General features: G+C 41.4%; 3 protein-coding genes and 1 long non-coding RNA gene across 4 annotated transcripts; 1 reads left to right on the top strand and 3 right to left on the bottom strand.

The window, feature by feature from the left end:
• Positions 1 to 27: 27 nt before the first annotated feature.
• LOC5522343 (transaldolase) lies at positions 28 to 6,284 on the bottom strand. The gene is made up of 10 exons (XM_001642048.3): positions 6,135 to 6,284; positions 5,929 to 6,052; positions 4,891 to 4,930; positions 4,519 to 4,586; positions 3,757 to 3,888; positions 3,345 to 3,405; positions 2,951 to 3,065; positions 1,345 to 1,474; positions 899 to 966; positions 28 to 371 (listed from the first exon to the last, which is right to left on the bottom strand). The coding sequence occupies exons 1-10, from the start codon at positions 6,199 to 6,201 to the stop codon at positions 205 to 207; spliced, it is 972 nt and encodes a 323-aa protein (XP_001642098.1). The 5' UTR covers positions 6,202 to 6,284; the 3' UTR covers positions 28 to 204.
• Positions 6,285 to 6,631: 347 nt separating this feature from the next.
• On the top strand, positions 6,632 to 14,019 carry LOC5522217 (calcium/calmodulin-dependent protein kinase type II delta chain). The gene is made up of 3 exons (XM_001641911.3): positions 6,632 to 7,412; positions 9,567 to 9,689; positions 12,008 to 14,019. Exons 1-3 carry the CDS (start codon positions 6,708 to 6,710, stop codon positions 12,608 to 12,610), a joined length of 1,431 nt encoding a protein of 476 aa, XP_001641961.1. The 5' UTR covers positions 6,632 to 6,707; the 3' UTR covers positions 12,611 to 14,019.
• Positions 8,743 to 10,195, bottom strand: LOC125560622. Its single transcript, XR_007306696.1, has 2 exons — positions 9,965 to 10,195; positions 8,743 to 9,726 (listed from the first exon to the last, which is right to left on the bottom strand). It is a non-coding gene; the product is annotated as an uncharacterized LOC125560622 (long non-coding RNA).
• On the bottom strand, positions 13,188 to 23,734 carry LOC116604709 (2-oxoglutarate-Fe(II) type oxidoreductase ppzD). The gene is made up of 7 exons (XM_032367437.2): positions 23,420 to 23,734; positions 22,841 to 22,959; positions 22,144 to 22,213; positions 21,412 to 21,525; positions 20,268 to 20,456; positions 19,225 to 19,335; positions 13,188 to 14,818 (listed from the first exon to the last, which is right to left on the bottom strand). The coding sequence occupies exons 1-7, from the start codon at positions 23,603 to 23,605 to the stop codon at positions 14,639 to 14,641; spliced, it is 969 nt and encodes a 322-aa protein (XP_032223328.1). The 5' UTR covers positions 23,606 to 23,734; the 3' UTR covers positions 13,188 to 14,638.
• Positions 23,735 to 24,230: the final 496 nt, after the last annotated feature.

Below are 24,230 nucleotides of genomic sequence, written 5' to 3'. Positions count from 1 at the left end.
TTCTCTTAAAATATCATTAAGCAAAAGTATATGAAAACAAATTTAATCAGTGTCATCAGAGGTATATACATGCATCACCATTATCCTGGTATGCAACATTTATTTTTTTAGTATAGAAAAAAATCAGCAAATATGAGTTGTCATCAGTTATAGCCAATCAGTGCATTGCGTATGAGGTGGTCTTAAACCTTCAGTAGAGGAAATCTATGCATTCTGCATTTTTTCTTTGAGAAGACCTTCAAGTTTCACAGCATCCACAGCAAACTTGCGAATTCCCTCTGCTAGCTTCTCGGTGGCCATTGCATCCTCATTCAAAAGCCATCGGAAGCTCTTTTCATCAACTTCCACTTTTTCAATATCTAGCTTTCCAGCTGAAAAAAAGATATCACACAAGCAATTAATCGCCATAATAACATACAAAGCTATGATACATAGATGCTTGCTATAAAAACACAGGAAAAGATAGCTCATGTAACCGATCAATTGGTTGGATATTTTATCTAGTTATCCGTTTTGACAGGCATAATTTAGACAAGTGTTGTGTAGATGCAAAGAGGTATTTTTATTGTATGTGCCTCTATTGTATATTACTCGTATTGTATACCACCCTCGAATAGAAGAAATAAACCAAGATGCTATAACAAATAAAGTATTTATGTGGTAAAAAAAGACTTGGTTGAATTTGTTTGATTTGAGGAGGGAGGAAAACAGGAGAATGCGGAGAGGGGCTCTTTGCCAACTTTGCCACCAAGGTTTCCAAATAATCAAAAATATCCACAGCGCTATATTAAAAGAGATCAAGAAATCACAGACTGGCATTTCTACTTGTAGACAACGGCCATATATCCTATGCATTTTGATTTTTATTGGTAAGACATCCTTTAACAGGTAATAATACCTTCCTCTGAAGAGAGCTTCTGTGTGATTGCTTCATTGGAGTTCTGGAGCTTCTCCAGCAGAGATGGGCTAGAAGAGGAAAATCTTAGGCTAAGATTGCATCAGTTAATAGTTAATAAATAATTGTTAATTCATAGCAAATCTTGCTTAGCCACTTCTACTTCTTTATTGTAATTTATGTTTAAAGAAAGCTCCGCTGTAGATTCGCTACTGAGTATTTCAGGGCTAAAAGTATAGGGAAAAAAGATTCTAAACAATTACAGACTTTACTTTTTGTCCTTTATCAGGGGGCTTCTTAAATTTTTATAATGATAATGGGAAAAATGGGGGGAGAGCATGGAACCCCCTGGCCCCATGGGCATTATGGCACTTTCCATACAAATCAAAGAGACATGACTTTTACTCTTTTACTCAAAAAGGGGGTTGGATATCCAATGGCATACTAACCTGATTGTTAGCTTGTCACAACCGGTTAAACCAGTTATCTGGCCAACATTTCTGAATGAGGCTCCCATCACCACAGTCTTGTACCCAAACTTCTTATAGTAGTTATATATAGCTGTCACACTCTTGACACCTGCAAAAACAGAATATGGCTCAGTACGTGGTGAGGAAAAGGAAAGGGTAATGGGTAATGGGTGGGGCTATAATGGGGAACTAGGGGTAAGTGGAAGTTGTACAGTCGTTTGACAAAAGGTTGTCATCAACCGGCTTTGCGACTACGTGACAAGCCCGCATGTAAGCATGGGTAAAAACCACTGAAGCGCCTAGCTACATATATTAGCCACCGCTACACCGTCTAAGTCTGAAGTTATGCAGTGGCTAATATATGCAGCTAAGCACTTCAGTGGTTTTTACCCATGCTTACATGCGGGCTTGTCTTGTAGTCGCAAAGGTGGTTGATGACAACCTTTTGTCAAACGACTGTATTCAGCTGTCACACACCGCCTGCAGAGAGATAATAAGGCTCAGTATGTTAGCAGAGAGGGAAGGGGAGAAGATGGGAATGGGTGGGGTTCTATTGGGGGGCTAGGGGTAAGTGGTTGTTAGATATGGCTGACACACTCTTGATGCCTGCAGAATCAGAATAAGGCTAAGTAAGCAAACAGAGGGAGAGATCAGGAGTAGAATGGGTGGGGTTCTCTTGGGAGTCAAGGGGTAAGAGGTTGATAGATATGGCTGACACACTCTTGATGCCTGCAGAAATAGAATAAGCCTAAGTAAGCTAGGAGAGGGGGAGGGGAGAAAAGGGGAGTGGCTGGTGATAGAGGTAAGAGGGTATACCTGCTGGCAAAGTTAGTCAAGGTACCTCATTGACATTAGCGTGGGGTCAGGGAGATGGTTTACAAAGTCTGTAGGGGTCAAATCGGAATTACCACACCTGAGTGTTTATGTTATGTTTATTCATATTTATATTTATAGGGGTATAACAATATTTCAAAATACCTTGGAGTTCATAGGGCTTAGGAATAGTAAGACAGCTTAAAAAGAGGGTGGGATAAAATGAAAATTGTCATACCTAGATCTTTGAGGCCTTGGGTTATGTAGAAGGTTTGGAGAGAGGATAAGGGTAGAATAAGTAGCACTATCATACAGGGGTTTTCAAAGGGCTCATATTCCTAGAGTCAGGGGATGGGTTTATAACAATTACTGTATTTATCCCCGTATAAGCCACACTTTTTTACTCCAAAATGACCTTCAAAATTCTTATACCCAGAATGCCACTTTTTATAATTTGCATAATAAAGAATACAAAAGATTATCTATAATTGGTCAATTGATCGTTTGTGTGTTTTAGTAACTAATAAAAACATGGAATTCTAGATCCTATTAAAACTGCACATGGCATTGCATGTTATGTTGCACGAGTTTTATCTCAAACTAATTAATCACTTCATCATGTCAACAAAATGTCAAAGCTACACCGTGAGTGAGAAGCTAAAAAATTGCTGCCTTAGAAGGAATTACTGTTCCAGGATCTTCATGGGGCTTATATTCCTAAGAAACGTGGCCTAAAGAGAGGGTTGGGGTAGAATGGTGGAAATAAGTGTACCTGGGTCTTCATGGGGCTCATATTCCTTCTGTCCAGTCTTAGCCACATACCAGTCATAGATACGTCCAACAAATGGGGAGATCAGAGTGACTCCAGCTTCTGCACATGCCACAGCCTGTACCACCAGACAATATGTATATATTAAGTATAACAGTAACAGCAGTGCACCAGGGCAATCAATTAATTCTTCATGTTCATTTTCAAATTATTACATTTACTTGTTAATTAGGGAAGGTACAGTACTTTACAGGGAAACTCATATTTTGGAATTTACTTCCACTAATTCCACTTATTTAAGTAATTAAGGGTATGCACATCATTTCTAGGAATGGGGGGGAGGGGGGTAGTGAGTCATTTTTAAAAGATTACAAGGTTTGTTATCTATCAAATGTACCTGAACAAATGCAAATAGTAGAGTCAGGTTGCAGTGGATTCCATGATCTCTTTCAAGAATTCTGTAATAGAAAGAAGTTTACACTGTGAAACCATGCATATATGTATCATTTGCTACTCATATATGTATTTAACAGAACACATGGAAAGTTGTTATTATACATTTTCCAATGCAGGGTCACCGATGTTGCGACGGAACCATTTTTCTGATGCTAGGATATTTTTAGACAAAATACTGCTTTCAATAATTAACTGAAGTCTATTAAGTAATGCTCCATGTAAGAACTAGGCAACTTAACGGTATATGCACGCTTGTATGTGAAAAATACCAAAAGTCCAAAATTTTGTGACACCTGCTTAATGCAGGCGAATTGACAGCTATGACATATCCTCTACTGTGCAGGATAGTATACCTTGCTGCCTGGATGCCTTCCCAGGTAGAGCTGAGCTTGATCAACACACGCTCCTTACTAATGCCAGCCTCTTTATACAACTCTATGAACTTCAGTGCTTTTGCAACAGATGCCTCAACATCAAATGACAATCTATAAGACAATATACACAGAAGAAGAAGAAAGCTTAGGGGAGAAAAAGCTGCTAAAAATACAGAAACAGGTAGGAATGATAAACAGTACAGAGGTTGTGATTTTTATATTTTCAAAATATCTATAGAGCCATAGCAGGCCACATCAGATTGGGGGGGCACAATACAAAAATATTAAGAAAATATTAAGGGGGGGGGGGGGCACGGCCATGCCCCTACTGGTCATTTCCTTGTAATTTTTTTTAATATTGGCAGTCAAATGCCCCCAGTGCCTCACCCCCTACTACGGCCCTGATATATCCACAACAAAATTTTAAAAATATAATATAATAAATTGTGAGATTATGATAATTTTAGGGATCATCACCACCTCCAATTGGGGCTGAGGCTGCGGTTATCCAGTCTACCACCCCTGCATTGTTCTGTGGGAGACATCCTATGAAAAATTCTTGTTCTTATGTGGTATAATTTGAAAATAATGTGGGTTCAGGTATAGGTCTCAAGATGCCATTCTGTTTGATTCCTTTTTTTACAAGCATGCAACAGGGCCTAATATACACAGGTATCCTGAACTTGGATAATGCTTCGCTGGGTAGCATCAATCATCATTGATGAAAAAGCTATATCATACCTGGCATCCACCTCAGTAGAAACAACACCAGGCACCATCTCCAACAGCTTCAGCCCAAACAACACAAACTATAAACAGAATTACAAACAATATGTTTAGAACATTGAGCAATAAAAAGAACTCACAATAAGTACCTATGCACAATCTATAAAACAGTTAATTTTTAAATAACACAACAGAATTATATTGTTGACCTTGGTTCCATTACATTCAGAGTCCCTATCAGCTAGTCACTTAAGTAATATAAAAGTTTGTTTTTGAAAGGTTATTATTTGCTGGTTATTTTTGTCTTGCAATAATGAATGAAAACAATAACAAGGCTGAGAAGGGCTATTTAATTCCTGGTTATCTACATGCGCTTATGTCCCTCACCAGTTTGTCACTAGCAGCAGATATTTGCTCTTCAAGAGTTCTATAGAAAATGAGAGAAAAAACCATCAGAGATTATACACTAGAACCAAAAACTAGACAGTTTTCATAAATGTTACTAGTAGCGGATCTAGGGGGAGGGTTTAGTGGGTGGGTGGGTTTAGTGGGTTTGAACTTTTCCTTTGTGCTGCCAGAGAGCCATATGTAAATTTCATAATGGTGGTTTTGGTGGCATTTTCTCCAAGAAAAAATTATATATTTTATTCTGCTGGGACTTCAGCTACTATCTCAGGAGATTGTCAATAACTGGGGCAACAAGGGGTCTAAGGGCATGCTACCCAGAAAATCCTGCATTCAGAATAGGTGAGGGGGAGGTACAAATCAAAAATAAAATTTTCAGGATCAAAGAATTTAAAAAAAAAACTGAAAGAAATTTTCAATGGCTGCTAAATATATATAAAAAAAACGTCCTAGGGTTCTTAGGGCATCATGGTCGGTGTAACAAGGTGAGAGAGCAAGACGTCGGAGGCAGTAGGGGAGAGAAGGGAAAGGAGCATTTCTTTCTCTTCTCTCCTACCCCTTATGCCGGACTTCGTTGTGCCTCGTTTTTGCGCCTGTGACCTCGATGCCCTGGGTTTCCGAGGATGATATAAACACAGAATATGAAATCAATATAAATGAATATCTACAAAACAATTATTTAATAACAATCGATTGAAGGATATTGAATGTCAATGACCAATCAACAACCAATGTAGCTGTGATCTTTTATTGATTGATACTTAGATTGATTTCCACTGTACATTGATGCAAATTGATGTAGATCGTTGTAATCAACTGACGACAATCCTCATGAAAACTTTGATTAGTCATTAATCGGCCAGTCAATAGCAATCAGGCAAATTCCATTGATTAACGTTGAGTGATTGATATGATTTTCAATGATCTGCCGGATCTGCCGGGCTTATGTCCTAGAGTATAAAGTTTACAAGGGATAAAGGCATAGATATAATCGTACAGGTCGCACATTCTCTAACATACCTTCCGTTACATTTGCCATATTGTATCGCCTCTTCCAAAAGATTTGAGTACTCAGACATTTGAGCTGCAGCGAAGATAAGGGAAGGATTCGTGGTACAATCAGTTGGCTTGAATTTATCGATAGCTGGGGTAAGAAACAGATCAAATCTATTATTACAGCCAAATAAAATACCAAGAAAACGAAACCATTGTAGTTCAATCAATACATTTTATATCCCCTGTATCTGCTACAACAACAGTGAACTTCTTGAGCTGTTCTAGAGAGTTAGCCATGGTGAGAGGAGTTTTACAAAGAACAGTTGATCAAGGAAAATGGTAGACTTCAAGTGTACGCGCATGGTACATTTTCTAACGGGGGAGGGGTGGGTAAATAGAGCCAAAGAACAGTATGTAAAAAAAGAAAGAAAGTAATTTCTTTATAAAAAATAAATTGTTAGATAATTTTATTTAAATTATCAAATATTATGATGTTATTATTTCAGTCTATCTGGTTGGAGGCTGGCGCGACTGCATGTCTCTATACTATTAATTCAGTTACCCTCCCTTCCCCATTTCAAAACCATTCTTACTTCTATACCTAATCATCGGTATGCATCAGAAGAGCCTGGGACGGATTTTGATTGATATGGCGTGTGACTTCACTTCTGCTTCCGGTTAAAGATTTCAGTAACTTCCGTTTCCTTCTAAATCTAACAACAACACCCTAGCCCCAGTCTCATCTCCAGTATGGTTTCTGATTTAGCGTGTATTTAGTTGATCAGTTGCTTCCCCGAGCAAGGATGTCTTGCCCAGTTATTATTACCGAAGGCGGCACTTTTAACGAGAAATACGAACTAAAGGAAGAATTGGGGAAAGGAGCATTTAGCACAGTGAGAAAATGCTGTCACAGAGAGACCAAAATCGAATATGCCGTAAAAATTCTCGACACCAAAAACATGACCCAACGAGATGTTCACAAAGTCGAACGTGAGGCAAGAATTTGCCGACATTTAAGGCACCCGAATGTAGTACGTCTGCACGCGAACATTATGTCTGATGGATTTTATTTCCTCGTCTTCGATCTCGTAACCGGTGGGGAACTTTTTGAGGATATAGTCGCTAGAGAATACTACAGCGAAGCCGATGCCAGCCATTGCATTCAACAAGTTCTACTAAGCGTGCAACATTGCCACGAAAATGGCATAGTTCACAGGGATCTTAAACCAGAGAATCTTCTGCTTGCCAGCCGTGAACGCGGAGCCATGGTGAAGTTAGCTGATTTCGGGCTGGCGATAGAGGTAGATGGTGAAAGGCTAGGGTGGTATGGCTTCGCGGGAACTCCCGGCTACCTATCACCAGAGGTTTTAAAAAAAGACCCCTATGGAAAGCCGGTGGATCTCTGGGCATGTGGAGTGATTCTTTATATTCTTCTCGTTGGATACCCTCCATTCTGGGATGAAGAACAGCAAAAGTTGTACTCGCAAATTAAAGCCGGAACTTATGATGTGAGTATTTATTTCAAAACAATAATATAACATTCTCTGCTTAGGAACCTTCCTCTGCTTTGTTGGCGATACATGGAAAATATTGGCGCGCTTTATTGTAATTACGAATTTATCTCTTCTTAAAAGGCTTTTTTCCTTGCCTAAAATGTGAACTTTTGATGTTTATCTTAGTAATTACTCGTAAAAATGCTAATAAGTATTTATCTCTTGCTAAATTGCTAACAGAAATATGTAGCATTTTATGTTTGCTCGCGGTTATCTGATAAATGGAGTCTATTTCCCTCCTTACGAACAAAATCGCCTAACAGTAATTTTATTCAAGGGCTTGCTACCATGTTCGCGGATTGCGTTTCAGCGTTTAAGTTTTCACAAGCTTTCCAATTAGGAACTGACCAGATGTTGTCAGTGCATTCTAGCCATTTCTCCTAAGTGTTAGGGTCTATTGTTTAGTGTGTTCTCAAAACTGCTTATGGCGCTTTCAATGGTGTTTTCTAAAACTCAAGAAACCTTAATGATAACCATTTTCCCTAACACATAAAGATAATTGCGTTGTAGGCCCTTGATCCTCTCGTGTGCCTGTTCGGGATTAATGTAAACATAGCATAAAATTATCATTATATGTTGTGGCAATATCTATTTAGCATTTGTCAATAAATCGCAGCATAATTTGAATTTTCTCTACAAAAAATAAATGCTAATATAAAACAGTAATAATTTTAGTTTATATCAAAGGTCGACAACTGAAGTGTCAAAAAGCTGGCGATGATATAAAAACAAGGACGCCGAGTAAATATACATGCTCTCTTCTTGAAATCAACCCCCAAGGGAGATTCCCGTTGACAGGGTCTTTATTCGAACGCGTTCAGATGAGAGTTCAGATGAATTCAGTCAATTGACCTTGGTATTTCCACGTTGAGTCTGAGTCTGACTTTTCTAGAATGCCCGGATTTATTTATGTTTTCTATGGAAACAAAAATGATCTCCAACTCTCAGGATATACATTCACAAATTCCAACCGGCAAAGGAAGGATTTAAAACTAACCGGCAAATGGTTTCCATTTTCCCAGCACTTTGCTGGGTTCCCGTAATTACAGGTGAAGGGTTTCCTTCGGATTTTTTTCCATTTGCGACTAATTTCAATTTCCTTTTGATTTTTTCCGAAATCTACTTTGATTAGATGGAAAGCAAGACCGGTACTCTGATTTCTCGGTAATTTGGGAATGATTTTCATTTGCTTGTCTGGCAATAAGACAAAGTATTTTCCTTTAGATAATGTCATTATTTTCCGTTTTCCCCTTCTAATCTTCTTTATTGCCCTTTCTTTTATCTGTTTTGTCTGACGATGAGAAGAACACCGTATTTTGTCAATATGTTCTTGGTCTTGTTTTTACAGATGGGCTTGATTGACTGTTCTCAATTTCGAAAAGCTTTCTTTTTTATTTTAATTTTTTGTTTGCTTTTTTTTTTTGAGGGGGGGGGGTATGGTGCTTTATTAAATATACCCATACCCTCTTTACTCTGGCAGCCATACAAATCTCCGTCAGTTCGGTAGACAAACAAACTACGGGGGAGGGGCGTGGGGATGTTTTCTTGAATGCACCATTTCTTACCCTGAGCTGCTGTGCTCGATTTTTGCCCCAACCCCACCCCCCTCGTAAAATATCTTATGGTCCGCCCTTAATCCGCCCTCTTTCTCTGACAAACATAGAGAACAATATGCAGGATTTCTACACGATAAAGGCCATCTTTTGTTTCTAAACAAATTTATCTCACAGCCTCACTAAACTTGATGGCATCATTAGATAATCGCCATTCTTGATCAAATATTCTTAAAGCAGGAGGGAATCACGCTCTCTAAACATGCGAAGATCTCATTGCTGATTTCAATCGAGTTTTGTTTTTAGGAGTAGACAACGCGCCAATTAACCCTCTCAAGTGCATGAAAATAGCAATGCGAAAATTCTAAAGGCTAAAAAAAATCATAACAGTAAAAATGAGTGTTAATGAGCCAATAAACCACCAATGAATTATACTTTATACTGCATTTACGTCGTCACGTAGTGATAAAGAAATCAGATTGTTTTTAATTTTCTGGTGTTACCACAGGAAGCCCGGCAGCACTTTCTTGACATGATTATTCTTTTGTTCCCCCAGTACCCCTCACCTGAATGGGACACTGTGACAGCTGATGCCAAAGACTTGATTGACAAGATGCTGACAGTGGATGCTCCTAAACGTATCACGGCCGCTGAGGCGCTCAAACATCCATGGATTGTTGTAAGTCTTCCTTCAAATTTTGGGAGCCCTGTGGTGCCTAAATGGACGAGGTACACTGGGCTTTTACACAACCTTGTTCCAAGGGTGTTCTGGGTAATTTTCAATATGGCGTTTAGGCAACCTCGTCCCCAGGGTCTTCTGGGTAATTTAAAATATGGCGTCGCCATATTGAAAAAAAAAAACCTGGCTCTCTACATTGGGGACTGAATATCCCTCGTGGCTCAGATGACTACGTTAAATGGCGGTCCCGTCTTGCAAAAACCCAGCTAACCAACCTGTTATTGTGAGACGTTAAAGAACCACTGAAGAAGGCAGAGTCCATCTCCAGTGTCTGTACTTGGCCGCATAACCAAAAGGGGCATTAACATACCAACACTCTCTCATCCATGTAAACTGCGCGGCAGCACAGTGCGCCTTATAAAGCAGTCCGAATAAAACCCCGTGTAATGTAAATCAAGAGTAATTGAGCCTATGGCTGCAATTCTGGATTAAAGCCGCATTGTCCCCTGTTTACTTCCGGTCGATTACGTAACAATATCCGATGATTTTTAACGGAAAACGCGAAAAATATTTCAAAATATTGAAAGCATTGTATCTATTGGAAGTTTTCTTTGAGGATGAGATTGATAATTTAGAGCGGATTGCCTGTTAAATATCTCGGATTCTAATAGATTCTTTTGTCTTTTAACGGTTGAGGTTTCCGTCGGACCACCGGAAGTAAACTGGTGACAATACGGCTTAGGCTCAGCTTCCTTTCCCTTCCTTATTCAAAAGACCCTGGGGACGAGTTTGGCGTTTGGAAGGTTTGCTCACGCGTCCCCTTGCCCCCAGTCAACCTCGGCCTCCGCGCATTCGAAAGCAGTGTATTTTCGTTTAGCAGGCTGGCTAATCTCATGCATTGATAGATCCCATGATATGATTCACCAGCTTCAGCGGTATCAGGGGCGCATGGAAAGTAAAATATCACGATAGTTCTTATCACAATAATTGCGCCACTAAGCCAATAGAATGGGAGTGGTATTTTGCAATGATACTGATACGAGAATATCTCTAGATTTTCAACCGGCTATTTTTTTCTAATTATTTTAACGCATTTTAGTGTATTTTATGTTGATACAAATTATGTAAAAATTCGCTGCATTTTATTTGATTTTGTTTATGGGTTCTTTCAGTTGGTCGTAGAAACGAAAGGGAAAATAAAAAAATATATACGAATGCATTTTTGTGCCCCTATTCCACCTGATTTTTTTTAAAACCGACATGGCAAATTTACCAGAGAATATTTGTAGGACTACTATTGCTTCGCACGCTACCGTTGCCACTTTGACAGTTTTGTGAAGTACACTCCTTTTTTATAAGAACCTTTTTCATTAGCACGTCCCGCCTGAAATTTCACCAAATTTTAAGAACATGCTAAGAACATGCCGAGGCTCAGATATCAGAAAAATATTGCTTTTTTAGTCCTGATGCGTTCTAAAATGCAGAATCAAATTGTGCTCATAATAACAACCTTATATATTATTGCTATTGATCACTTGAGAAATTCTCTTCCTAATAACTCATTGGGTATTACATTTTATATACACTAAAACTTAAGAACATCGTTCTTAAAGCCTTGAAATGCTCTAAAAATAAAAACAGCCCAACCGTAACAAAAAAATTAGACGATCTTATAAAAAAGGAGTGTATAGGCCAATAAGGATGCGATTGAGAGTAATATCTGGCTTTACAAGCCAATCATCGTATAAGAGCACGACGTAATCCTACTTTTGAAGTCCTCATTGAATGCTAATTAGCTAGCAAGTCAAGGTGGCCACGGCAGCGCGCGGCGCACTTTAATATTACAGTCCGCCCTTATAGACCTGGAAAGTGAGGCACAGAAATCCAGCGGCGTAGCCATGATTTTTAAAAGAAGGGGGCCCAAAAGGGACTTTCAAGGCGTTTTCTCCTGTACTATAGATAATGTCTCATACATTGACTGTATTTTTGGTTGCTAGGGGGGGGGGGGGGGGGGGGAGAGAGCTAGGCCGCCCCTTGGCTACGCCTCTGAATCCCGATTTACTTGCATCAGATCTTGGTATTCATTGTAGTCGCGCTGACGTTTCGAGCATTAGCCCTTCGTCGGAGCATAAGACGAAGGGCTAACGCTTGAAACGTCAGCGCAGTGTTTCTCAGAGGCGTTTAACATACCTTTTCAACCTTGCGTTTATTAATACCTTCTCTACATCACGCCTACACAGACCATCTAGTTTTTCTACATCTTGTCTGTAGTCTTTCTAGTTATACCACTCGGTATTCATTATTTGTCTTAATTTTAGAATCGCGAGCGCATCGCTTCCAAGGTCCATCGTCAACAGACCCTAGACGGCCTTAAACGGTTCAACGCAAGGCGAAAGCTACGCGGCGCCATTCACGCAACCATCCTCGCTACTCACAACTTTAGTTCCGGATCCCGACACAAGAAGAAGGGCTCCGATGAGGACTCGATTGCCACCATTATCGAGGAAGACACGGAGAGTACTAAGACTCAGCGCGAGCAGGAAATCATTAGGCTCACCCAACAGCTCATCACTAGCATCACCGCTAAGGATTTCGACTCGTATAGCAAGCTTGTCGACCCCAAAATCACTGCCTTTGAGCCGGAAGCTCTGGGAAACCAAGTCGAGGGACTGGAGTTTCATAAATTCTACTTTGATAATTTGCCCAATAAGCGCAATACGACGGTTAATACAACCATCCTTGCTCCGCACGTGCAGATGTTAGGGGAGGAGGGGGCCTGTATAAGCTATGTCCGGTTGACGCAGGGAATTGGACCGGACGGATTGCCCCGGACAACACAGTCCGAAGAGACGAGAGTTTGGCAAAAGAAGAAGGGCGTTTGGCTAAACGTGCACTTTCATAGGTCTGTTAGCAGGCCATGAATTTGGACAACTGGGCAGTGATAAATTTTCAACAATGAATTGCTAACATCCTCAAAAACATAGGGCCCCTCCCCTACGTTGCCTGGCTACTTAGGGCCCCTCCCTTACGTTGTTTGGCAACCTAGGGGCCCCTCCCTTACGTTGTTTGGCAACCTAGGGGCCCCTCCCCTACGTTAACTGGCTACCTAGGGCCACTCCTCTACGTTTCCAGGCTATGTAGGTCGCCTCTGTTGTCTGGTTAAATAAGGCTCTTCTGTTGCCTGGTTAAATAAGGCTCTTCTGTTGTCTGGTTAAATAAGGCTCTTCTGTTGCCTGGTTAAATAAGGCTCTTCTGTTGTCTGGTTAAATAAGGCTCTTCTGTTGTCTGGTTAAATAAGGCTCTTCTGTTGTCTGGTTACCTGGGGAGTTCAATAATGCAATGCTTGCAACATGTAAACAGGGGATTAGCAAATTAGAATCCCTGTTTCAGCGTCTTTGGTACATCAAGTGTTCCAAAGAGTGCATCTTTAAAAATTTCAGATTATTGAAATTATCTTGAATTTTTGAAATTTTGCAAGTAAAATTATGAAGTGTGTAATTACACTGTTCAGCCCTTTTATTCTCAAATTCTATCCTTTATCTACATTACCTTGTCAAAAGATCAATTCTCTTCACCTAATGAGTTTATAATGCTACATGAGTGGAGGAGAATTCTCATTTTAATCTATTGGAATTAAAAGGATTTAAGTTGGCATCCTTTATACTGAGATGCATGCCCAGGGAAGGATACAGGGGGGAGGGGTGGATATCCTGCCCATTTTTTTTAGCAAAAAATAAACAATTGAAAGGTTGATTTGTTTGAAGAAATTTAGGAGAAGGTACTGTCCATGTGCCATTGCTTGCTTGACTCTACTGGCACGACAAATTCAATTCAGCTTGAAGTACTGTTAGATCTAGGTGATCTAACAAGAACCACCTGATCAGTTACAAGCCGCCTATCTGGCCGTTATCCACCCCCCATTTTGAAATCCTAGATCCGCCCCTGATGCCATCTAGAGCAAATAATAATTTACATTAGCTTATCAATTTTATCAAATATTCAGGAATCATATGGCCTATATACCATATTAGTTAGAGTAAATAAATGTGAAAGGATTATCTTTTCATGCTTTTTTATTCGAAAATTTTAAATACTGTGTTACAAAAAAGTCATGTAAGGGCTGTAGCAGGCCTCAAAATTTTGGAAGGGGGAACAAACACGCCCTTCTGGTCATTTCCTTGTGTTTTTTTTAATTGGGGAGGGGGGGGGGGGCATGTGCCATAAATGTCCCATCCCTGCTACAGCATTAACTTATTGTTGATAATAATTAAATAGTTCATTACACATATGTAGACTTAAAATACATAAATAAACCATGAAAGCAATTCCATGAAAGCAATTTCTGTGCATAGCTCCGGTAAGCAGAACCCCCTCCTTGATCACCTGTGACAGGCACATCCTGATTATAGGGGCACATCCCTGTTAAAGTTAAAACCAATGAGGAAATCCAAGAAAGAGGGGGATTTTTTCCTTCTTCCTGGACTTGCATACATTTCTGCATATTTTTAAAGCAGTTTTTGAGAATGGATATCCCTGGTGTAAATGGTGTTGCACTAGTTAAGAAGTTTGTAAGAGGTTCCTAAAAGCAGCTTCTTCAAATATGACACCTTGTTTTCTGTTATGGTTAATTCCACTATTACGAGAGTTACATAGGATTTAGTGGCTACCAAGGGATAAAAAATATTCTTAAAAAAATTTTCATAAGCATAGCCCAGATAATTGGCAAAATCTTCAAGTTTAAACTTGAAAGACCCTCCTGTCAATAAAAAGTAATTATGTTATTTGAGACAGTGTAAGACAGTATTGATCTGAATAGGCAAACTTTGGTTGTCCGACTGTTGGAAATGACAATAAGGTGTCATTATATAATTATTCCATTTACCCTATTTAATTCATCAACCATCTCGTGCGATGCCAACTTGATTCCCTCCATTCAGATTACACTAAAACTAAAACTTATATCCAGCGGCAAGCCTCTTGGTGACATACTCCCCCGCCTTGATGGGCGGGTACTTGTTAATGCCGAGTACGCACTGGATGTTAGCATCATGATCAGGGTCAAAGAAAAAGACGGCAGACTTGCGAGCACGCTTACGCATCACATCCTCTGGTATAAGGACTCTATGATACTGGGAGCAAAAAATCAAAGCAAAACAGCATTAAAGCACTTTTCTGTTTTTTATTCCTTTCAGGACTATGCCTATTGGTTGCCGAAAAGACCTAGTCAGTCATACCTTTGTTTTCGCTCAGACAAATTGTGAAGAAATTTCAAAATCCACCACCTAAAAATTTCTAAGTTTAACAATTCAGTTATACTTTATTTTATCAGAAATATTGCAATAACTTCCCCTGCTTAGCTAACAAAATAGATGCTGACAGAGACTCTTAGAAGACACTGCAAACACTGCATGTCTCAGAGCAAAAGCTGTTGCCAAAGTCCTTAATTGTGTACGATCATGGCTTTGGACTCATTTTACATGATATAAGCCCCTTGTATAAAGAAGACCAATCATTTTATATGATATAAGCCCCTTATATAAAGAAGACCAATCATTTTATATGATATAAGCCCCTTGTATAAAGAAGACCAATCATTTTATATGCTCCCAGAGTCACAACTGCATCCACTTCCAATGGTGAATTCAATCAAGAAAATTAAATAATAATAAAATACTGTCATGAAGAATAAAACTTCAGCTGTGGATGGTTTATTTTCTTTGAAATAGACTGTTGTTGTATAAGTGTAAACAATAACAAAGGAGTGAATAATAGATATTCTTTAATTCATAACCACTATTCTCACCAAATGGTGATTGATCTTGCCACCTTGCCTGGGTTTACAGAGGTTCTTAGGTATAATGGCAGATTATCATAACTATTATTATTATTAGGCTCTTGCACCATCGAAAGAAAATGAGTGTCCAAGGTAATTAATGAGAGGGTGTATGCCAAGCGAGAGGGTGTGCAGTGGACAAGAGGGTATGCTGCAAGTGAGGATATGCGGCCGATGAGAGGGGGTGCAGTAGATGAGAGGGGGTGCAGTAGATGAGAGGGGGTGCAGTAGATGAGAGGGGGTGCAGTAGATGAGAGGGGGTGCAGTAGATGAGAGGGGGTGCAGTAGATGAGAGGGGGTGCAGTAGATGAGAGGGGGTGCAGTAGATGAGAGGGGGTGCAGTAGATGAGAGGGGCTGCAGTAGATGAGAGGGGGTGCAGTAGATGAGAGGGGCTGCAGTAGATGAGAGGGGGTGCAGTAGATGAGAGGGGGTGCAGTAGATGAGAGGGGGTGCAATAGATGAGAGGGGGTGCAGTAGATGAGAGGGGTGCAGTAGATGAGAGGGGGTGCAATAGATGAGAGGGGGTGCAGTAGATGAGAGGGGGTGCAGTAGATGAGAGGGGGTGCAGTAGATGAGAGGGGGTGCAGTAGATGAGAGGGGGTGCAGTAGATGAGAGGGGGTGCAATAGATGAGAGGGGGTGCAGTAGATGAGAGGGGGTGCAGTAGATGAGAGGGGGTGCAGTAGATGAGAGGGGGTGCAGTAGATGAGAGGGGGTGCAGTAGATGAGAGGGGCTGCAGTAGATGAGAGGGGGTGCAGTAGATGAGAGGGGCTGCAGTAGATGAGAGGGGGTGCAGTAGATGAGAGGGGGTGCAGTAGATGAGAGGGGGTGCAATAGATGAGAGGGGGTGCAGTAGATGAGAGGGGTGCAGTAGATGAGAGGGGGTGCAATAGATGAGAGGGGGTGCAGTAGATGAGAGAGGGTGCAGTAGATGAGAGGGGGTGCAGTAGATGAGAGGGGGTGCAATAGATGAGAGGGGGTGCAGTAGATGAGAGGGGGTGCAGTAGATGAGAGGGGGTGCAGTAGATGAGAGGGGGTGCAGTAGATGAGAGGGGCTGCAGTAGATGAGAGGGGGTGCAGTAGATGAGAGGGGCTGCAGTAGATGAGAGGGGGTGCAGTAGATGAGAGGGGGTGCAGTAGATGAGAGGGGGTGCAGTAGATGAATGAGGGTGCAGTAGATGAGAGGGGGTGCAGTAGATGAGAGGGGCTGCAGTAGATGAGAGGGGGTGCAGTAGATGAGAGGGGGTGCAGTAGATGAGAGGGGGTGCAGTAGATGAGAGGGGGTGCAGTAGATGAATGAGGGTGCAGTAGATGAGAGGGGGTGCAGTAGATGAGAGGGGCTGCAGTAGATGAGAGGGGGTGCAGTAGATGAGAGGGGGTGCAGTAGATGAGAGGGGGTGCAGTAGATGAGAGGGGGTACAGTAGATGAGAGGGGGTGCAGTAGATGAGAGGGGCTGCAGTAGATGAGAGGGGGTGCAATAGATGAGAGGGGGTGCAGTAGATGAGAGGGGGTGCAGTAGATGAGAGGGGCTGCAGTAGATGAGAGGGGGTGCAGTAGATGAGAGGGGGTGCAGTAGATGAGAGGGGGTGCAGTAGATGAGAGGGGGTGCAGTAGATGAGAGGGGGTGCAATAGATGAGAGGGGGTGCAGTAGATGAGAGGGGGTGCAGTAGATGAGAGGGGGTGCAGTAGATGAGAGGGGCTGCAGTAGATGAGAGGGGGTGCAATAGATGAGAGGGGGTGCAGTAGATGAGAGGGGGTGCAGTAGATGAGAGGGGCTGCAGTAGATGAGAGGGGGTGCAGTAGATGAGAGGGGGTGCAGTAGATGAGAGGGGGTGCAGTAGATGAGAGGGGCTGCAGTAGATGAGAGGGGGTGCAGTAGATGAGAGGGGGTGCAATAGATGAGAGGGGGTGCAGTAGATGAGAGGGGGTGCAGTAGATGAGAGGGGGTGCAGTAGATGAGAGGGGGTGCAATAGATGAGAGGGGGTGCAGTAGATGAGAGGGGGTGCAAAAGATGAGAGGGGGTGCAGCAGACAAAAAAGGCATGCTTCAAATTAGAGGATGTGTGACCAATAAGAGGGGCTGCAGTAGATGAGAAGGGGTGTAGCAGAGTGGGTGATGAATAAGAGTGATTGTGAACAGCATCAGGGCGTGCTACAGATAAGATTGTGTGGTGCGAATGAGAGGGCGTGCTACAGATAAGATTGTGTGGTGCGAATGAGAGGGCGTGCTACAGATAAGATTGTGTGGTGCACATGAGAGGGCGTGCTACAGATAAGATTGTGTGGTGCGAATGAGAGGGCGTGCTACAGATAAGATTGTGTGGTGCGAATGAGAGGGCGTGCTACAGATAAGATTGTGTGGTGCGAATGAGAGGGCGTGCTACAGATAAGATTGTGTGGTGCACACGAGAGGGCGTGCTACAGATAAGATTGTGTGGTGCGAATGAGAGGGCGTGCTACAGATAAGATTGTGTGGTGCACACGAGAGGGCGTGCTACAGATAAGATTGTGTGGTGCACATGAGAGGGCGTGCTACAGATAAGATTGTGTGGTGCGAATGAGAGGGCGTGCTACAGATAAGATTGTGTGGTGCACACGAGAGGGCGTGCTACAGATAAGATTGTGTGGTGCGAATGAGAGGGCGTGCTACAGATAAGATTGTGTGGTGCACACGAGAGGGCGTGCTACAGATAAGATTGTGTGGTGCACATGAGAGGGCGTGCTACAGATAAGATTGTGTGGTGCACACGAGAGGGCGTGCTACAGATAAGATTGTGTGGTGCACATGAGAGGGCGTGCTACAGATAAGATTGTGTGGTGCGAATGAGAGGGCGTGCTACAGATAAGATTGTGTGGTGCACACGAGAGGGCGTGCTACAGATAAGATTGTGTGGTGCACATGAGAGGGCGTGCTACAGATAAGATTGTGTGGTGCACATGAGAGGGCGTGCTACAGATAAGATTGTGTGGTGCACATGAGAGGGCGTGCGGTGGATAAGATTGTGTGGTGCACACGAGAGGGCGTGCTACAGATAAGATTGTGTGGTGCGAATGAGAGGGCGTGCTACAGATAAGATTGTGTGGTGCACACGAGAGGGCGTGCTACAGATAAGATTGTGTGGTGCACATGAGAGGGCGTGCTACAGATAAGATTGTGTGGTGCACATGAGAGGGCGTGCTACAGATAAGATTGTGTGGTGCACACGAGAGGGCGTGCTACAGATAAGATTGTGTGGTGCACATGAGAGGGCGTGCTACAGATAAGATTGTGTGGTGCACATGAGAGGGCGTGCTACAGATAAGATTGTGTGGTGCACACGAGAGGGCGTGCTACAGATAAGATTGTGTGGTGCACATGAGAGGGCGTGCTACAGATAAGATTGTGTGGTGCACACGAGAGGGCGTGCTACAGATAAGATTGTGTGGTGCACACGAGAGGGCGTGCTACAGATAAGATTGTGTGGTGCACATGAGAGGGCGTGCTACAGATAAGATTGTGTGGTGCACATGAGAGGGCGTGCTACAGATAAGATTGTGTGGTGCGAATGAGAGGGCGTGCTACAGATAAGATTGTGTGGTGCGAATGAGAGGGCGTGCTACAGATAAGATTGTGTGGTGCGAATGAGAGGGCGTGCGGTGGATAAGAGGGCATGTGGGGGCCAAGGCTTGGATACCCTCTGGCATTCAGGAAAGACTCACCGTTGATTTCAGTTTGTCAGACGTCCACCTCTCCAGAAGGTCTGCAATGTTGATGATGATGGCCCCTTCAATCGGCTTGACAGGGACGTACTTTCCATGGACATCTTTTACCTGTCAAAAATACAAAGTTTTAATCAATCAAGGACTCTCCGTACACCTCCAAATATCACAAGTTCCAGATGTGTCAAGGGTATATTTTCACCCTTACAGACTAGTGCACTACTCTTAGTTTCTGTGCATAAGTTACAGACATTCCAGGATAACATTAGCATCAGACCCTCTCAGGGATAGCAGAATCCAAAGAACCCCCTAAAAGGATGGAGAGTTGGAAGAATTTTACACCCTAAAAGATAGGAGAACCACCCCTGACTACTTTTTGGAAGAGTACCCAAGTACCCATAACTTCCATTATTCTCTAAGAACGCCCAAGCTTTCGAGAGTATTCAGTTGGATTTTCATAATTAATCGATGTAGTCTTAATTTCAATTAAGAGTCCATACAGTATATACATCATAAAGATATTTTCTTTGTTGCATTAACAAAACAAACAATCAAAATCAACATTCTGAGATTACTTTTAACAAACAAGACAGTGCTCTAGTATGATTCAAGCCACTCTCTTATTAAGCACCAAGCTGATAAGGTGCCGCAAGTCCCTCAAGACATTACTTTTGGCAGATTCAAAGGCATCCCTTTCATCTAGCACCTAGTTGGTAGGGTACCTCAAATTTCCCTAGTCAGTGCCTTAGGCAGATTTACAAGCCACTCCTTCCTCTAGCCCAAAGCTGATAACAACTTCAAGTTCCCCTAGACATTATGCTAGAGACAGATGCTATGAGATGATCTCATGCATAAAACCTAGGTTATTCCCCTCATTCTTTTAAACAGCACTTAAGAATTTGAAACCATCACTCATCCCTCCCCCCTGAAACCACCAACCACCCCTCCCCCTGAAACCACTTCCCACCCCTCCCCCTTAACTCCCCCCCCCCCCACTTATGGGCCCACTCCGCAGCCCCTGTAGTATCAAGCTGATAACGTACCTCAAGTCCCCCTGAGCTGTCCTGGAAAAGCAGGGCTATGGCGCCATAATCTGTGTGCTCTGCACAGCGTAACTGTCTTGGTTTAATCTCAAAGTCGTCCTCAAGCTTGGGGTAATAGTTCAGTCTAAGTTGAGTACATCCTTCACACGTGCCCATGTGTTTGAATGCAGATGAAAATAAAACCGGATCCTAAAGAAAACGACATAAATAACATAATACAATTAGGAAGCAAAAAAAACCCTTTATGCAACATTGGCATACACAACACTTTTTACAAGGACCTGCAGTATAAAAGGTGCACGCTATGTCCAAGTCCTCAATCCCACTAAACGTTGTTGAGTGCGGAGCTCCATAAAATGATACAAAAAAGATAGGATCAAGTTCGAAATAATGTCTTAAAATACTACATTTTCAATTTTCTCTGTCAACTGGATAGCTGAAATAGAAGTACGAGAATAGCGAGATTAAATAATAGTGGGAAAGAATAGCATCATTTAAAACGAGCGGACACGATTTTTGAATATTATTTTCAATCACAAATTTTGTAGTTGTTGGTGTTCAAAACCACTCCCAATGTTATTGCCACTTCTGTTGTTATTGCCTTGTGTATACAAAACATTCTACTTGCAACTCACAAATGATCATATTCATATATAGCTCTGCTTTTTCAATATTTACAGAGCTCTGTATTGGTCAGGGTCATGAATAACGACTTGGAACAGGTCCGCACCTTATACCGCTGGTGCTTGTTTGAAAGGGAGAAGCTACAACGTGAAAAGCAGGTATCCAGCATACAATTCATAAACACAACTAAGAATTGCACTAGTTTTTTTTTTTTTTCATTCCATGAGGAAGGAAGCATTGGAGAAAAGCCAAGAACCATACAGGTGATCTTGAAAAGGTTGTCTACCTAAAAGATTTCACTGTTGAAATGTCTCATGACTCATTATATTTCGGTTTTTATGTGTACATCCCCAGGGTTATTACAGACTGTTTAGTGGACTGTTTTGCTAACAGTGGAAAATTCAAATTTGCAGCAACATACAACAAAAAAAATCACTTGAAATTTCTAACATTGGAAATGAATTTTTAGATGGACATCCCTTTCAAGAATACTTCTACACATGTAATGTTTGAACCTTACCTTGCCAAGGCCTATAGCTATTGCAGATAGCACACGTAGACCTAGGGTGCTTAGATGCTTGTAGAATGTCTGTAATGCTGGCTTAAAAGCAGGGACTTCTGCATCAGGCCATTTCTTCAAATAAAAGGTAAGATAAAAAAAAACTATTTAGATAGTAATGACACTTGCAGCAGGGCTAGCCTGAATCCTGTGCTGAAATCCTCAGCTCTCCAACGAAATATTTGAATGATGAAAATGATTAATTAATAAAACCCTTCACTCTACATGATTTGGTGCAAACATGGATGTATCCAAAGTCCATGAATCACATCCTTTTAAAAAATTGCCATTGTTGGGGTAACCAAAAAGGGTGTGCGTAGCAGACGCATAAATAGGGGTGCGGCAAGGTGCAGTCCCCACTTGATGCTTAAAATTAAAATACTATCCTTTTTTTATATGATATTTATGATACTTGAAGCAGCATAATCAAATCCACCCTATTTAAAAGGCCATCTGCTCTAAATTTTTAGTCACATCCTCAAAGACACTTTAATTAGACACACTACTTTTATAATTTTGAAATATTTTTCCCGACCGGAAGTGAACTGGTGACAATATTACTATTTTGTATAAAGTTTAAAAAATTTCTAAAGTTCTAGCCTGTAGCCTGTTGGTACAATACAGTATGCTTAAATCAGCTAAATGTGTTTTGAATTTTAAATAAAAAATATAACCAAAATTATCCATACTTACAAAATAATCCTCTAAGATGTGACCAATGTCGAAAGACTCTTTGAGATCCCCTGGTCTGTCTGCACTGTTCCTGGATATATAATATATATGTGTCAAAAAAAACTTCAGTCATACATTTTGTTGTTGAGTTTATAGTTATTAATTGATTGTTTAGGATAGAATGTTGAGTTGACCACCCCTGTCTTTGTTACCATAAGACTTTAATAATATTGTTTAATAGCATGTTTATTGCCTCTTCCTCTGTGTAATTTTCAGTTTTTACTAAACAGCATGTTGATTACCTCTCTCCTGTGTAAAATTATGTGTCTATTAATTGATTAAAGTGCATGTTGCAGGCCTATCCAGGATTTTTCTTAGGGGGGTGCGGAATCAGAAAAAATCTACCTAATTTTTCTTGGGGTAGTGAGTTTTCTGATAAAAATCTGACCACCCTGGAAGAACAAAAAAGGTTTTTTATGCCTTTGCAGTATCTCAAAGGGAGGAAGGTTTATTGTGGGAATTGGCTACACAAAAGTTTGACTTATTGATTGATGACATACCAGAGTGATCTAGTTTATAGTCTACAAATAGCACGTCTATTGAGAACCGAAAGTGGAATTTTGGCTGTTGTGTGTGTGTGTGTGTGTGTGTGTATGGGGGGGGGGCGTTCACACCCCATGCACCCCCCTGAGTATATGGACCTGTGTTGCACAATTACCCCTCTCTCTCCAACTCATCCCAGCCGTTTGGTTGACTTGTGTCTTTCTTCTCGTATTTGGATTTTACATCTTTACTCAGGTTGAAAAAGTCATCCATCAGATTGAAGATGCCATCAACCTTAAAGAATACAGTTTCAACTATAGAGCAGTGGTGGATCCTGGAGTTTCAAAGAGGGGGTAGGAAGCTAGGATTTCAAGAAATTAAGGAAGTCTTGGAAAAAAGAAGCGTGGACAGCTCAGCCCATCCCTACATCCACCCATGATGAACTTCAAAGAATGTATGAAACTGTTTATCATGTAGGGGGGCAACCCCTGCCACACCCATTTGCACGGCCCATGTAAATATCATTTAAGTTTATATAGAGAGATGACTTGTACAACAGTTGTTCAGAAATTTTAACTACGTCACAGCTGAAGTAGAATCGTGAGTGTACTCATGTATAAAAAATAAATCCATTAAGTTAATAAAATTACCGTATCACGCATGAATGAGTATAAGCGATAATCTGTTGACCTGCCGGGCAAGCTATCCTTGCTAACGAATCAAAACTCGCCTACATCAGTACTTCAACTCCTACCTCAGACTGTGGGATGCCATGGTTCATTAGGTACACAAAACCAGAAGTACTGAAAGCGTGGATCAAATTCTGAGCGAGTTCTCTGACACAGTCCGAAGTAACATCAGGCCTTGCCTCGTTTTCGATGCTCAATGCACTAAAATCCACAATCGGAATACTTGGCACTTCATCAGTTATGATTGACATATTCCTTTGATCTTTGGTGAATATATATTTGAAGACTGCAGCAGAAGAAGTTGGAGATAAGAGGAAGTTTGTGACAACAGAAGAAAACAGAAAGCGCTGCAGTTGTTACATGCACCGAGCAGGACTGGGGAGACGCATACCCACAGGGTAACCGCACAGAACAGGGTGACCGCACGGAGTACAACTAACACAGGGTTACCAGGCGGTCTGTGAACTGAAGGCAGGCAAATCGACACTAAAATCTCGTTTACAATTATTATTTTTTTTGAATGGCAAAGCCTTTCCCACCAATATGCATTGAATCACTAGTGAAGAAAATGATTTTTCACGATGAAAAAGCACGGCCCCTGTAAATAAGTAGTGTAGCGATAAGGCTTCTATTGTAACCTTTCTCTAGTAACTTTGTTAGTGACCATGACCCACGTATTGCGAAACACACCAACTCGTCCCCACGTATCATCAACAACAAACAACAACAACTCGCTTATGTTTTATAATTTCTTGAGTCTTTCTATACCAGGGGGCTCATTAATATTTATGAGCCCCTGTCTATACTTATTCGCTTTGTAAAGAAGTTATTTTGGTAAAAAAATAATGTTATTTTTTGACGGCATTCCAAATTTAA

This window comes from Nematostella vectensis, chromosome 15 (genome assembly GCF_932526225.1).
Source record: "Nematostella vectensis chromosome 15, jaNemVect1.1, whole genome shotgun sequence".
Taxonomy (NCBI): domain Eukaryota; kingdom Metazoa; phylum Cnidaria; class Anthozoa; order Actiniaria; family Edwardsiidae; genus Nematostella; species Nematostella vectensis.
This window is presented reverse-complemented; position numbering and strand designations above follow the sequence as displayed.

Coding starts and splice junctions, on each gene's coding strand:
- LOC5522343 (XM_001642048.3), bottom strand. CDS start 6,201: ATGGCTAACTCTCTAGAACAGCTCAAGAAGTTCACTGTTGTTGTAGCA. Junction 3,889..4,518: donor TCTACTGAGGTGGATGCCAG/GTATGATATAGC, acceptor ATTGTCTTATAG/ATTGTCATTTGATGTTGAGG. Junction 1,475..2,950: donor TGAGCCCCATGAAGACCCAG/GTACACTTATTT, acceptor CTGTTTTTGCAG/GTGTCAAGAGTGTGACAGCT.
- LOC5522217 (XM_001641911.3), top strand. CDS start 6,708: ATGTCTTGCCCAGTTATTATTACCGAAGGCGGCACTTTTAACGAGAAA. Junction 7,413..9,566: donor TTAAAGCCGGAACTTATGAT/GTGAGTATTTAT, acceptor TTGTTCCCCCAG/TACCCCTCACCTGAATGGGA. Junction 9,690..12,007: donor TCAAACATCCATGGATTGTT/GTAAGTCTTCCT, acceptor TCTTAATTTTAG/AATCGCGAGCGCATCGCTTC.
- LOC116604709 (XM_032367437.2), bottom strand. CDS start 23,605: ATGTCAATCATAACTGATGAAGTGCCAAGTATTCCGATTGTGGATTTT. Junction 22,960..23,419: donor ATGGCATCCCACAGTCTGAG/GTAGGAGTTGAA, acceptor GTATTCTTTAAG/GTTGATGGCATCTTCAATCT. Junction 22,214..22,840: donor GATGAGTTGGAGAGAGAGGG/GTAATTGTGCAA, acceptor TTATATATCCAG/GAACAGTGCAGACAGACCAG.